General features: G+C 51.4%; 1 protein-coding gene across 1 annotated transcript; it reads right to left on the reverse strand.

Annotated features, from left to right (window-relative positions):
* Positions 1-6,224: 6,224 nt before the first annotated feature.
* On the reverse strand, positions 6,225-9,302 carry LOC103761896 (G2/M phase-specific E3 ubiquitin-protein ligase). Its single transcript, XM_018078420.2, has 8 exons — positions 9,129-9,302; positions 8,720-8,811; positions 8,439-8,628; positions 8,202-8,326; positions 7,696-7,962; positions 7,371-7,487; positions 7,101-7,219; positions 6,225-6,931 (listed from the first exon to the last, which is right to left on the reverse strand). The coding sequence occupies exons 4-8, from the start codon at positions 8,303-8,305 to the stop codon at positions 6,240-6,242; spliced, it is 1,299 nt and encodes a 432-aa protein (XP_017933909.2). The 5' UTR covers positions 8,306-8,326; positions 8,439-8,628; positions 8,720-8,811; positions 9,129-9,302; the 3' UTR covers positions 6,225-6,239.
* Between the last annotated feature and the right edge of the window lie 2,674 nt (positions 9,303-11,976).

Here is an 11,976-nt window from a genome sequence, read left to right on the forward strand (position 1 = left end):
CAGCTTGTTTGGAGAAATCTGAGCAGAGACTGTGCTGTCTGGAAAATCCCCAGGCTGTTATCGGCACTAGTCCAAACAAATATGGGTAGAAAGCAACTCCTACTCATTCCTGTAAAAAATTCCTATTAATCTGCCGTGATTTAGGCTGCACAGAAAGCCCCTCAAGAGTATTGACCCTTTGCACAATGCTCCAACCAAACAAAGGCCTGGACCTTGGATGAACTCCTGGCTCTTCCTTGGGGTCTGATGCATGGGAGACCTAATCCTCGAGCTAATACAGTCATTTGGAAGAGCTGTGAAATGAGAAAGGCGAGTAATTACCCTCTAAACACTCCGTTCCTGTCTGCCATAGGTATTTTCAGCAGAGTCTGAGGCTGTCCTGCCTCAGATGAGTTGTATCAGAGCCTAATTTTATGCAAGGAATAAAACCGTGGCTCAAATGGACTGTTCTGGTAGGAATGGCAGTGGTGTACATTCCATCTGGCTCTTGTTGGCAATAAAGTCAAGGCCTGGTCAATATGGATTAAAGTATTTGGCAATTAGGGCTGTGCTGAAGGAGCTACAGGCCTCACGTGGATGTGGTGGGAGTTTCCTTGACATTCAGAAATCATCCTGAGACCTTTGAGGGAGGAGATGCACAGGAGTGCTCCCCTTACCTGCAGCTGTAGGTGACAAGAACATCTATTTTCCAGTAGTCCTGTAGAATTTTTCATCTTTTACCCTTAACATCAATCGGATATCATTATAAATATGAATTAATTTTTATACTGGAAGCATTTTCTGAATAACATGAATAGAACAGTTTCTCCAAAAGGGCCTTCACTCATTTCCATCCCAATGGAGGTAGGACAGCTGAGGAAATCATAAAGCACATGAAAGTTTTGGTGATTATCCTGTGCTCCACACCTTCTGCCACCAGTTATGTGGCAGCTCCTGCCTTCTCTGATGATAAATGCTCATCTTTTTGAATAACCAGGATAAGGTGAGTCTCACAGGGACTGCCCAGCCCTTTCATCACAGGTGGGAGCAGCAGCAACTGTAGAGGTGCAGGGGAAAAAACTCAAACAGTTTTGTACACTGTATTTCAGTAGTTTAACACACAAACCTTGGTCAGGACTAAAGATTTAGCAGGAAATTCCTCATTGTATTGCATTACAGATGTGTAACTGTGTACAGGCTGTCCTCGTGGTGAGTGGGGGGAGCCTTGTTGGAGCAAGTAGTTGTGAAAGGGATCCTTTATGGGGGGTTATATTGTTCACATGGACAGGAAACCACTGGAGGAGTACCCAGCTCTGTCCCCATTTTGTCTTCAGGGAAAAAATCCCAGTACTGAGTTTTGGCTGCTCACTCTGGCCTAAGGAGTGGAACAATGTTAACCATTGGGTGCTCAGCTCCTCTCGGAGAGTCCATGGCACTTCATACTTCATTAGCTGCTATGGTGAGGAAAGGGGTGTTGGACAGTCCCAGCACACTCCTGGGGAGCTGGTGCTGAAGGAACTGCAGTGACCTGTGGACAGTAACCAGGTCCATGCAGCATAAGTCTCAGTGACCTTCAGTCACCCAGCTCCATGCAGGACAGATCCCACTGCCCTGCTGCTGAGCATAGCACCTTCTCCCTCTACAGAACAAGGATAATCCATGTGCTTTCCATCTGCCACCACATTTGATGGACTACAAGCTCTTGAGACATCAGCGAGTGTCCCTTCCTCTGAAGGTGCCCTGTGCCTGGCATGACAGGACCGTGATTCCTCCTCTGGCATCTAAACAATGCCATCATGGAGTGATCCCTAACTAAATGGTGCTGAAACACACCCAGGGTTGCAAAGCAGAATATTATAAGGGGAAAAGAGAAAAAGACCAAGAAAATGATGCTGTTGTGCAAAAATATTGCATGGCTTTGTGCCCCTGCATCAGGCTGCTCCCCCTGAGCTCCCTTGGGGGAGGCTCTGTGTGAGCATGGGCCAGAGCCATGCAATTGGGACATTTTGTATTGTCTGGGCTGCAACAAATGTCAGGCAGTTGGAATAGAAACACAGAGCTGTGGCCTTGCTGATACAGTCCTTGATCTCTCCCTCCCATGTGCAGAAACAGTTGCTCCACGTCAAGGCCAAAGGCAGCGTGAGAAAGGGACTGGTATTTGCATGTGGTACAGGCTCAGAGCTAAAGGGCTTGGGTTGGAGCTCCCAGCTCTGAATTTAACCTTGGAGAGCACAAAAATGAAAACAGGATTAAAGCCAAATGGGGAAGGTGTCCCTGTGCAGCCGCCGCGTTCGGAGCAGGCGGTACCGGCATCATTAAAGACATTGGGTGGTTGCAGAGGGGCCTGTCCAAGCAGGGCTGCTTCTTCTGGTGAAGGAGCTAATCAAAGACTATAATTTTGAAAGGCCCTGCTCTTTGCAGCCCTGTGGAGATGAACTGGGATCACATAACAGGGCTTTTTAAGCACTATTTATGTCCACAGGTGGGAGCAACAGCTTGTCATTAGGCAACCTGGAAGAACTTCATACCTGAGAGGGCCCCTTGAGGACTTATTGGTTTTTTATTTTGTGGGTGAGGAATCCAGTTGTCAGATTTTCCCAGGAGAGTCTCAAGGTGTTCCTGATGATCCTCCAAATGGATATTTGCTGCAGCCCAGACTCCTTATGAGGAGTAGGAGACACTGTGGTGGGGGCCTGGGGAGTGCAGGGCGCTCAGAGGTGGATGGGGATGACTTTTTCCGAGCTGAAAGTCAACAGTTTGTAATTCACACACCATGAGCTGGAGCAGGAACATTTTGGTTTAATCTAGTCCTCTGCCCACGCTATTCTTCTGCAGGCTAGTGGGTGGTCACATGCTAAACCAATAACAAATTAATTAAAACCAAAAAGGAAGGCTGACAACCATGGTGGTGCCTGGGACCTCCTTCCCCGTGTGGCACAGCTTTCCTTGTCTCATTATGGCTGGGCCAGCTCTGCCCATGAAACTGTGTTGGTGCTCCAGTGAGGCTGGAACAGATGAGATCTCAATCAAGAAATGAAGGTAAAAATACTGAACAGAGGGAGAACAAGGTCTGGGGTGAAATCCAGCACAGTCAGAGAAGTACTGCTGCCTGCCTTGCCCTGTGAGAGAGTCCTGAGGGTCTCCCTTCTCTTGGCACAGCTAAAATTTGGATCTTTGGAGAATATGTTTTAAGAGAATTTAAATTTAAGAGAAACCTGGAGTGTGATCAATTAAGAGAATTTAAGAGAATTGCACAGCTTAAGACAAATCTGGGATGTGATCAGTATTTATCTAAAGAACAAAAAAGTGATGAGGATATGAAAATCTGGAATAGCTCAGTGGGAGGAAGCACAGCTCACTGAGGTTGCACAGAGCGATGAAGCTTTGCAAGAACAGGAACAAAGTGCTGGCAGTGGCAGCAGGTCACAGAGCTCCTTTCAGCCCCGCTTTCCAGGCAAGTGCTCTCTCCCCAAACCTGGGAAGCTCAAAAAGTGCTCTTCCTTTGCCCAGTGGGGTCGTTATCTCCCACTTCATCCCTTTCATGCCTTGATTCCCTACTCTTATTACCCAGGGCTTCGAGTACACTTCATTCTCCTCTTAAAGATTCAGCACATGATGCCTCGCTCTTTATTAAGGCTAAACAAGCCAGATGTTTAAATGTTTCCACTGATGTTTTGTCTTCATGCAGATCTTGTTTTTAGAGCTTAGTTCTGAGAGCAGCAGCCAGAGCTTTCCCAGTGTGAGGATCCACAACAACTGCTGCTTTTCCCTTGTTCACAAATACTGTCAATCTGTTGTGGAAGGGACTAACATTGATTTAAGTGATGTTTTCCTGCCTGCTAATCAGTGTGAGAGGTGAGTTTTGTTACAGTATCCAGTGCAGAGGTGAGATGTCACTGTGGATTTGAATAGGAAATATTAAAGTAGTAGCAAAGCAGCCAGAAACTCCACAATTAAGTTCCATCCATCTTGTGACGTGAGGCTTTGAAATTTTTAAGGAGGGAGATTAGTCACTGAGAAAGAATGAAGACTATTAATAGAATATGATCCCTGCTCATTACCAGACTCCAAGCAGACAATTAACCTCAGGAGCACATCACACAGCGTGGGTGACCACTGGCCCATGGGCTTGTATCCCCCAGCCACCACCTTAGAGCTCTTTCTGAAGGAGGGTCATTCAAGCAGTGTTGGCAAAGATGTATCTCAGAAAATTAAAGCAGACTTTAATATTAAGCAGTGGCAGAAGAGGTTGTAGGTGGAGTGGGCTGCTGGATCCCTGCTACAGCCCTGCTAGATCCTACAGCATACTACAGCTAGATCCCTGCAGCTGCTTTCTCTTTTGTTTTATCTGACTGAGCTCACCAAGAGGGGGGAGTGTTGATCAGCTGGAAGGCAGGAGGGCTCTTCGGAGGGACCTGGACAAGCTGGAGGGATGGGCTGATTCCAACGGGCCAAGTGCTGGGTCCTGCACTTTGGCCACAACAACCCCCGACAGCCCCACAGGCTGGGGACAGAGTGGATGGAGAGCAGCTGGGCAGAAAAGGACCTGGGGTTCTAACCAACAGGAAGCTGAACATGAGCCAGAGTGTGCCCAGGTGGCCAAGAGGGCCAATGGATCCTGCCCTGGATCAGGAACAGTGTGGCAGCAGGAGCAGGGAAGTGATTCTTCCCCTGGACTCAGCGCTGGTGAGGCCATACCTGGAGTTCTGTGTCCAGCTCTGGGCCCCTCAGCTCAGGAAGGACATGGAGGGGCTGGAGCAGGTCCAGAGAAGAACAACAAGGCTGGGGAAGGGACTGGAGCACAAGTGCTGTGAGGAGAGGCTGAGGGAGCTGGGGTTGTTCAGCCTGGAGAAGAGGAGGCTCAGGGGAGACCTTATCCCTCTCTCCAACTCCCTGACAGGAGGTTGTAGCTGGGTGGGGGTCGGTTTCTTCTCCCGGGACCCAGCAGTAGGACAAGAGGGCTCGGTCTTAAACTGTGCCAGGGGAGGTTTAAGTTGGATATTAGGAAGAAATTTTTTACAGAGAGAGTAATCAACCATTGGAATGGGCTGGCCAGGGAAGTGGTGGAGGTGAGACTGGATGTAGCATCAGTGCCATTGTCTGGGAACTACGGCGGGGTTGGATCAAGGGCTGGACTTGATGATCTTGGAGGTCTTTTCCAACCTGGTTGATTCTATGATTCTAAAATCACCCACTGCTGCCTCTGCAGCACATCCTCCTCCTCCTCTTCATCAGGTCCCTAATCCCAGTGCTGTCTGAAAGCTTCATCAGGGACAAGCTTTATTTTTTCTTCCTGCGCATCCATAAATGTTTAAAGTGACATAAGATTGAATTAAAACTGATTGGGAGGCAGCTGCTGCTCACAGGTTTTGACAATAAAAGCATTTTCTCAATTCCCTGACCATTCCCAAACCTAGTTTCCACACCGTATTATATAATCATAGACTGGTTTGGGTCGGAAGGGACCTTAAAGGTCATCTCATTCCACGCCCTACCATAGGCAGGAACACCTTCCACTAGCTCAGGTTGCTCCAAACCTGTCCCCCTGCCTGGCCACCTCTCCCCCCTTCACACCTTCTTAGCAGGGAGCTATAGGATCAGCCACTTTATCTCCACTCAGACTATGGGTGTTTAATCTCTGGTTGGGAGTTGTAGCCCCGTGCACAGAAAGAAATGCCTGTCTGACTGTTCCAGGCTCCCAAAGCCTCCTCTGCACATCACTCAAGGTTTTTTTGGATGTGTTAGTAGAAACACACCTAATGCATTAGACCAGCGATGTCCTGAAGAGTTTGAGGTCAACCCTGAACATGGCACATTGAACAACATGAACAACGTGACTTGAGAAAGAGTGTCTGGAAAGCTGCCTGGCAGGAAAGGACCAGGAGGTGATGGTTGGCAGTGGCTGAACACAAGCTGATGTTGGCAATGGCAGTGGCGTTCTGGCCTGCACCAGGACCAGGGCAGTGACTGTCCCCTGTGCCCCAGTTCCTAATGGAGTACTCTACCAGAGCTGCTGAATTGCATTCCAGGTGTTTTCCAGTGAGGAGGTGGAATTTTTACATGTCAACTGCTGCTAATACAACGTATTTACAGGACTTTGAGTCTACAAGCTTCACCTGACACCGAGTGCCATGATGAGACAGTTTGAGTCCCTGAGGGGACACACATGCTAGAGTGCCTTCCTGAACCGGGACATCAGTTGCAGGAGGCTGCAAGATGACTGGGGAAGGAGTGTGGCATCTCCCAGTGCAAACGAACTTTTATTTTCCTTTTTTCTTGTGTTTCTGTGGTGGTGGGGGGGGCCCAGCATGTGGGGCTGGTGCACACCTGGTCCTGCGGTGGTTTCGGGGCAGGCTGTAGGGCTTCCTCACCCGCCGCCGCTGCCGTGAGATGTGTCGCATCCGAACCGGCCCCAGCTGGGAGTGGTTTTCCCTCACGGAGCTGGGGAAGAGCCATGATGGCCTGTACAGTGGTAGTAACTGTGCTAACGCTCTGTTGGCCACCCAAATGCTGCGGTACAGCCACGATGCCTGACTGAAGATGCTGGGCCCGCTGGCTGGAGCACTCTGGGCTGGCTCTTCGGAGATCCTGCGGCGTTTTGCCGGCGGGCTGTAGGGTGTCCAGGACTCGTTGTCCTGCTCTGGGCGCTGCCGCTTCAAGCCCTGCCGAGGGCAGGGAAAGCAGACGGGCAACGTGTTCTGGGACAACCTTGACTCTGCCTGACTGGAAGTGCTGAGGCTGCTGGTCTCAGCACTCAGCAGTGGCACACGGTTGATCCTTGGGTGTTTTACTGTGGGGCTGCCTGAGTTTTGTGCCTGCTGTAGTCTCTGTGTGCAGTGTTGGATCTGGGCTTGCCCAGGGTGTCTGGAGAGGCTGCTGCTTGCATGGCACAGCCCTGATGCTGCCTGGCTGGAGGTGTTGGGCCTGACAAGCTCTGAATTGTCAGTGGACCCTGCAAGGAGAGGCAGGAGGGTCAGCAGGATGGGCACTCAGCCCCTGGGCAGGAGAGGCCGTTGTGGTACCCACAGGCCTCCTGGAGCCAAGTCCAGCCTCAGGCCATGTTGCCAGACCCAACCTGGCCCCTGGCCCCAGTGCAGGGCACCGGGTGCTTTGCCACCCACCAGTCTCTGTGCCAGCACAGCCCTTGCACTCCCAGGAGCTGGTGCTGCTCTCCAAAGAGGAGCAGTGTCGATGGGTGCCCTCTGCAGCGCAGGAGCTGCACAGGAGCAGTTCCCAGGGCCTGGCAAGGGAAACGAGATACTGGTTGTGAGGATAAAGTGGCGCAGCCAGGGATGGCCCAGCAGAGCCCTTGTTCTTAGTTCTTCCTCCCTGAGCCCATGGGGAGACAAAGATCCTGTCCAGAGCCCTGGATTGCTGCTTTGGCAACTTACCCCTCCTCCTCTGTGTGCTTCCTGCCTCCCGGGCAAAGGCACGTGCTGGCGTCGCAGCGGCTGTGCCTCTGATCCAATGCTCCGACTGCTGGGTCACTCTCCCACGATGGAGGTCTGCTGGAGAAGGAGGGGAAAGTGTTGAGCCCCATCTGCCCCAGGCAGACCCAGGCAATCCCTGCTTTTCTGCCTGCCCCGTTTCCAGCTCTTCCGTGAAGCTGAGGACAAGAGGCATGGGACAGAAGGCAGCCAGGCCTGCTGGGGCAGTCCCTAGGCTGGCACTGCACTTGGGAGTGATGTCTTGTGAGTTGGGAAGAGAAAAAACAACCTCTTGGAGATTCGGATCCCCATTGTGAGCATTTCCATCAGAAACAGCTCTTGGTTCTGGCAGCATGGGCAGTGGAAGCAGATGCCAGCGTGGAGAGCCAGTCTCTGGATGCAGTGCCGGTGGAAGTGGGCATCTTGGCACGCGGGGCACACCATTGTTCTGTAGGATGTTTTGTCTTCCACGGTATCCAGGCAGATGCTGCAGGTGTTGTTCTGCCTTGGACGGGCCTGCACTGCCTGCCGTGGGCGGTGCTCCCAGCAGAAGGACCTGGGGCAAGATGGAAGAGATGAGTGAGGAGAGGTGGGAAGTACCGAATCCTTCCCTGGTGATGGTGAAGAGGGCGGAGGAGCTGTGACGGAGCCCCAGTCTCTGTGAGGGCTCTGCCTCTGGCTGTGGGAGGCTGCTGGGAACTGTCCCTGTGGGTTCTCTTTTGCCTGGCCACTGTGGACAGGAGGTGGTTTGAAGATGAAAGAGAAGGTTCCGGCACGAGGGCTGGCAGCCCTTACCTGTAGAGCCCGAAGAACTGGGTGACGCATTCTCCCTGTGGGGCACAGGGCAGATGGAAGCTGCGGTCACATCCCGGCTTGCAGCAAGTGATGGTGGCCCCCATCTTGCTGCAAGCGAAACAATGCTGGAAAGAGCACAGCAGCCTCTGAGCAGCAGGATCAGGGCTGCATGGCTACCCTGCAGCTCTGGGCAGGGCATGGGATGTGGGCACTGAGGGCTCACAGCCCCAGACCTGCCTGGGCACGAGGCTGTTGCCTGTGCTGGGGCTGGGGTTTCTTTCCTGGAATCCAGGAGCCTCTCTTGGTGCAAAGCTCCCTGCTCCTTCCAGGTCCTCACCTTCTTGGCTGCCTCCTGGATGACGCGTCTGGTGTCCCTAACAAAAAATTCTTCCGAGTTCTCTTGTGGAAAAAGCCCGCTGGCAAAGAACTGCAGAGCAGGAAAAGCCAGGAGCTCCTTAGTTCAGCAAGGAAGGGCCCTTCCCTGGTAGAAAGCTGGAGGGAGCCCTGGGAGAACTCACCTGGCAGTAGATATGGACACAGAGCCTGAACTTCACCCTCTTGATGCCACAGATGTCCGGGTCCGCCTCTGCCCGGCGACACAGCAGGCACACTGGAGAGAGAGAGCGAGCACATGGCACTGGGATGAGCACCTCTGTGGGGCTGGGGAAGTGCACCTGCAGGATTGTCCCCAGGATCCTGCTCTGTCCCTGCTGGCCTGGTGGAAGGGCAGGACGGGGCAGGCACGGGTGCCCCAGCAAGCCCCCACAGCCCAGCCTGGGCCCCGCTGGCCCAGGAGAGGAGGGGCCCTGCCCTAAGACAGTTGGGAAGCTCCTGCCTCCCTCTGCCACTGTTCTGGGCTGCTCACAGTCTGCTTTGGCATCCTCTCTGTAGCCATGGGAACTGTGGGGAGAGAGACTTCTCTTTCACCTTGCTCTTTCAAGACTTTGTCCTGCTGTGCCATTGCAGATATGGAACAGGTTGATGGTGAGTGTCTGGAGGGCCTTTGCTGCAACACAGCTGGCCTTTCTCCTCCTGACACTTGTGCACCAGCCCTGAGTGAAGAGAGAGATGCATGTGAGCTACCTCATGGGCACCGGAACCCCCCCCACCCAAGTCAGCCTTCTCCCTCAGCCACCTTCTCTCCTGGTTGACAAGCAGCCATCTTTTACACCTTAAACCTTGGAGATGGTGTCACAGTGACCTCTGTGACATTGCCACCACTGATTGCATGCTCTGCCAATACTGGTTTGGGTGATGATGTCACAGTGCCTGCTGTGACATCACCACCACCTTGACAGTTTGGGGTTTGGGGACACACAAGCCCAGAGATGGGAACCTCACTGAGTGTGGAGTTGGTGGCAGCGCTGAGCATGTGCACCAGTTGTGGATAAGATGGAGTTAACTTTGCATGGGACCATGCTTTGGATTTGTGACCAAAGCAGGGTGGGGGACACAACTCTGAGCCACAGCTGAACAGGGACTGCACAGTGCTGAGAGCTTTTCTGCTCCTCAGCCCAGCACCAGGGAGCAGCCTGGAGGGCACCAGATGTTGGGAGGGGACACAGCCAGGACAACTGGTTGCCCTGACCCCAGGGAGAGCCCCACACCTCGTGATATTGCTCAGCAGCACAAATGCTGCTGCTGCTGCTGCTGCCCCTGGACCAGCAGGGCATCAGGCCTGGAGCCACTGTGGCCTTTTGCATCACTTGTTTGGTTCTGGTTTGTTTTCCTTATTAAACTGCCTCAGCCCATGAGGCTTTTTGCTCTATCAACTACTGTGCCAACCGTGATATCCTAAGCATGTTGAAGACCAGGATCCATTTAATGTCCCATCAACATTCCCAGCACCAGTGACATAAAGCCTGATTCCCACCCCTGCCTTGTCAGGCCCTCAGCCACAACCCACAACCACCTCCAGGTGTGGAGAAGAGCATCTGGAAAGCTGACGGGTGGGAAAGGGTCTGGGGGTACTGGTCAGGAGCAGCTGAACATGAGCCAGCATGTGCTCAGTGGGCCAAGCTGGCCAATAGCACCTGGCTTGTACCAGCACTAGTGTGGCCAGCAGGACCAGGGCAGTGAGTGTCCACCTGTACTGGACACTGGTGAGGCCACACCTTGAATCCTGGGGTCAGTTTTGGGCCTCTCATGATTAGAAAGACATTGAGTGGCTGGAGCAAGTCCAGAGAAGGGAATGGGGCTGGGGAAGGGTCTGCACTGCAAAGAGCAGCTGAGGGAGCTGGAGGGGGGCTCAGCCTGGAGAAAAGGAGGCTCAGGGGGGACCTTCTGGCTCTGCAACTCCCTGACAGGAGGAGGGAGCTGGGGGGAAGTCGAGCTCTGCTCCCAGGGAACAAGTTTGTGTATTCATGTGTTCATAAGGATGGCAAATGTGGGAAGCAATTCCCGAGATGTTAAAATGTGGCACATGCTTTCAAAAAAAAGGAGGAGTGGATAAGAAGTAAGAGCAGTGTACACACAGTGTTGACTACCAAAGGATGTGTGTTTACTGTGCTGGCAAGTGATCTTGTTAATTATTTATATCAGACAAAAACTTTCTTAAGGCAAACAGTTTGGACGCTTTTCAGATGAGGAAAACCTCTGAAGAATCCCCATACTGTTGGAGGTCAACTCTAGCCTTAATTCTTGTGTACTTTGGCTTTTATCACAGCCTTAATGCAATTTTATCTTGAGAGACTGCATGGAGAACATTGTCCCAGCACTCCCAGAAGACCTGAAGGCAGTGGCTTCATTCCCTCTTTTGGCAGCTGGGACATGCTGGGGGAGCTGCATCTGTGTCCCCAGCTGGCATTCATGCCCTGGCCAAAGTTTCTGTTTCAAGTGAGAAATGAGATTTATTCACGTGAAGGGGTAATACCATCATATACACCCTGATGTGAGAGAAATACAGCTGGAAACCCCCAAACAGCTTCTTTTTCCCATCCCCACCCCACTGTGAAAGTGCTTTTTCATGCTGAACTAGAAAAATCCAAACCTTGTGTTTCTTGCAATGTCCATACCACAGGGATCAGCTTTATTCTTTTGCTAGATAATCTCATTTTTGAACTCAAATCCTGAATTCCTGACCTGTTTACTGATGCTGACCTATTTGCTGGTGTGCTGAAAGCAAGGGCTACCCATGCAGTGATGTGATTTATGTGCCACCTTGCAGTCATGCCTTCAGAACTCTGGCAGTGCATGCCCAGGTTTGGATGTGACCAGATATTTTCAAGCACAGATTTATAAAAATGTGGTTTGAGTCTGTCTGACACTGTTCCATGGCTGGAAAAAAAGAAATATTGAAGGCTGAGAAGCAGTTGGCAGGGATTGTTTTAAAATCTGCGTTCCATGGTGAGCCCATAAGCACAATGTAATGGGCATGATTAAATAGTTAAGTCATAGGTAAAAGCAATGGGAACAGTGATTTTTCATGTTATATCCAATTACCTCATTCCTCCCAAAGAGATTCAGTGCAATTCCCAATATTTTCCTTTAGGAAACACAGAACATAAATAAAGCATTTTGCTGTGTAGCAAACAGCAACAGCAAGTTTTGTAAGGAGATTTGAAATTCTGGAGTGGATGTTCTGCTGTTCAGTTGTATTTATTCTTTCCCCAGGACAACTGGACCTTCCCAGGATGTTTTCCCTTCCCCCAACTCTTCCTGTTCCTCATTCATTATATTCTTTAAGCCTGACTTAAGCGAAAATTTCATTCATTATAACTTCATCACCTTTAATTTCTAAGAGGTCTGTCTAATTATGCCCACGAATACCTCAGGA

This window comes from Manacus vitellinus, unplaced genomic scaffold (genome assembly GCF_001715985.3).
Source record: "Manacus vitellinus isolate BGI_N305 unplaced genomic scaffold, ASM171598v3 scaffold_40_pilon, whole genome shotgun sequence".
NCBI lineage: Eukaryota > Metazoa > Chordata > Aves > Passeriformes > Pipridae > Manacus > Manacus vitellinus.

What these genes read in the sequence shown, in the direction of transcription:
- LOC103761896 (XM_018078420.2), bottom strand. Translation starts at nt 8,305, where the DNA reads ATGGGGGCCACCATCACTTGCTGCAAGCCGGGATGTGACCGCAGCTTC. An exon ending in GGGATCCGAATCTCCAAGAG is followed by an intron (nt 7,488 to 7,695) that starts GTTGTTTTTTCT and finishes CTCCTTCTCCAG; the next exon opens with CAGACCTCCATCGTGGGAGA. An exon ending in CTGTGCTGGCACAGAGACTG is followed by an intron (nt 6,932 to 7,100) that starts GTGGGTGGCAAA and finishes CTCTCCTTGCAG; the next exon opens with GGTCCACTGACAATTCAGAG.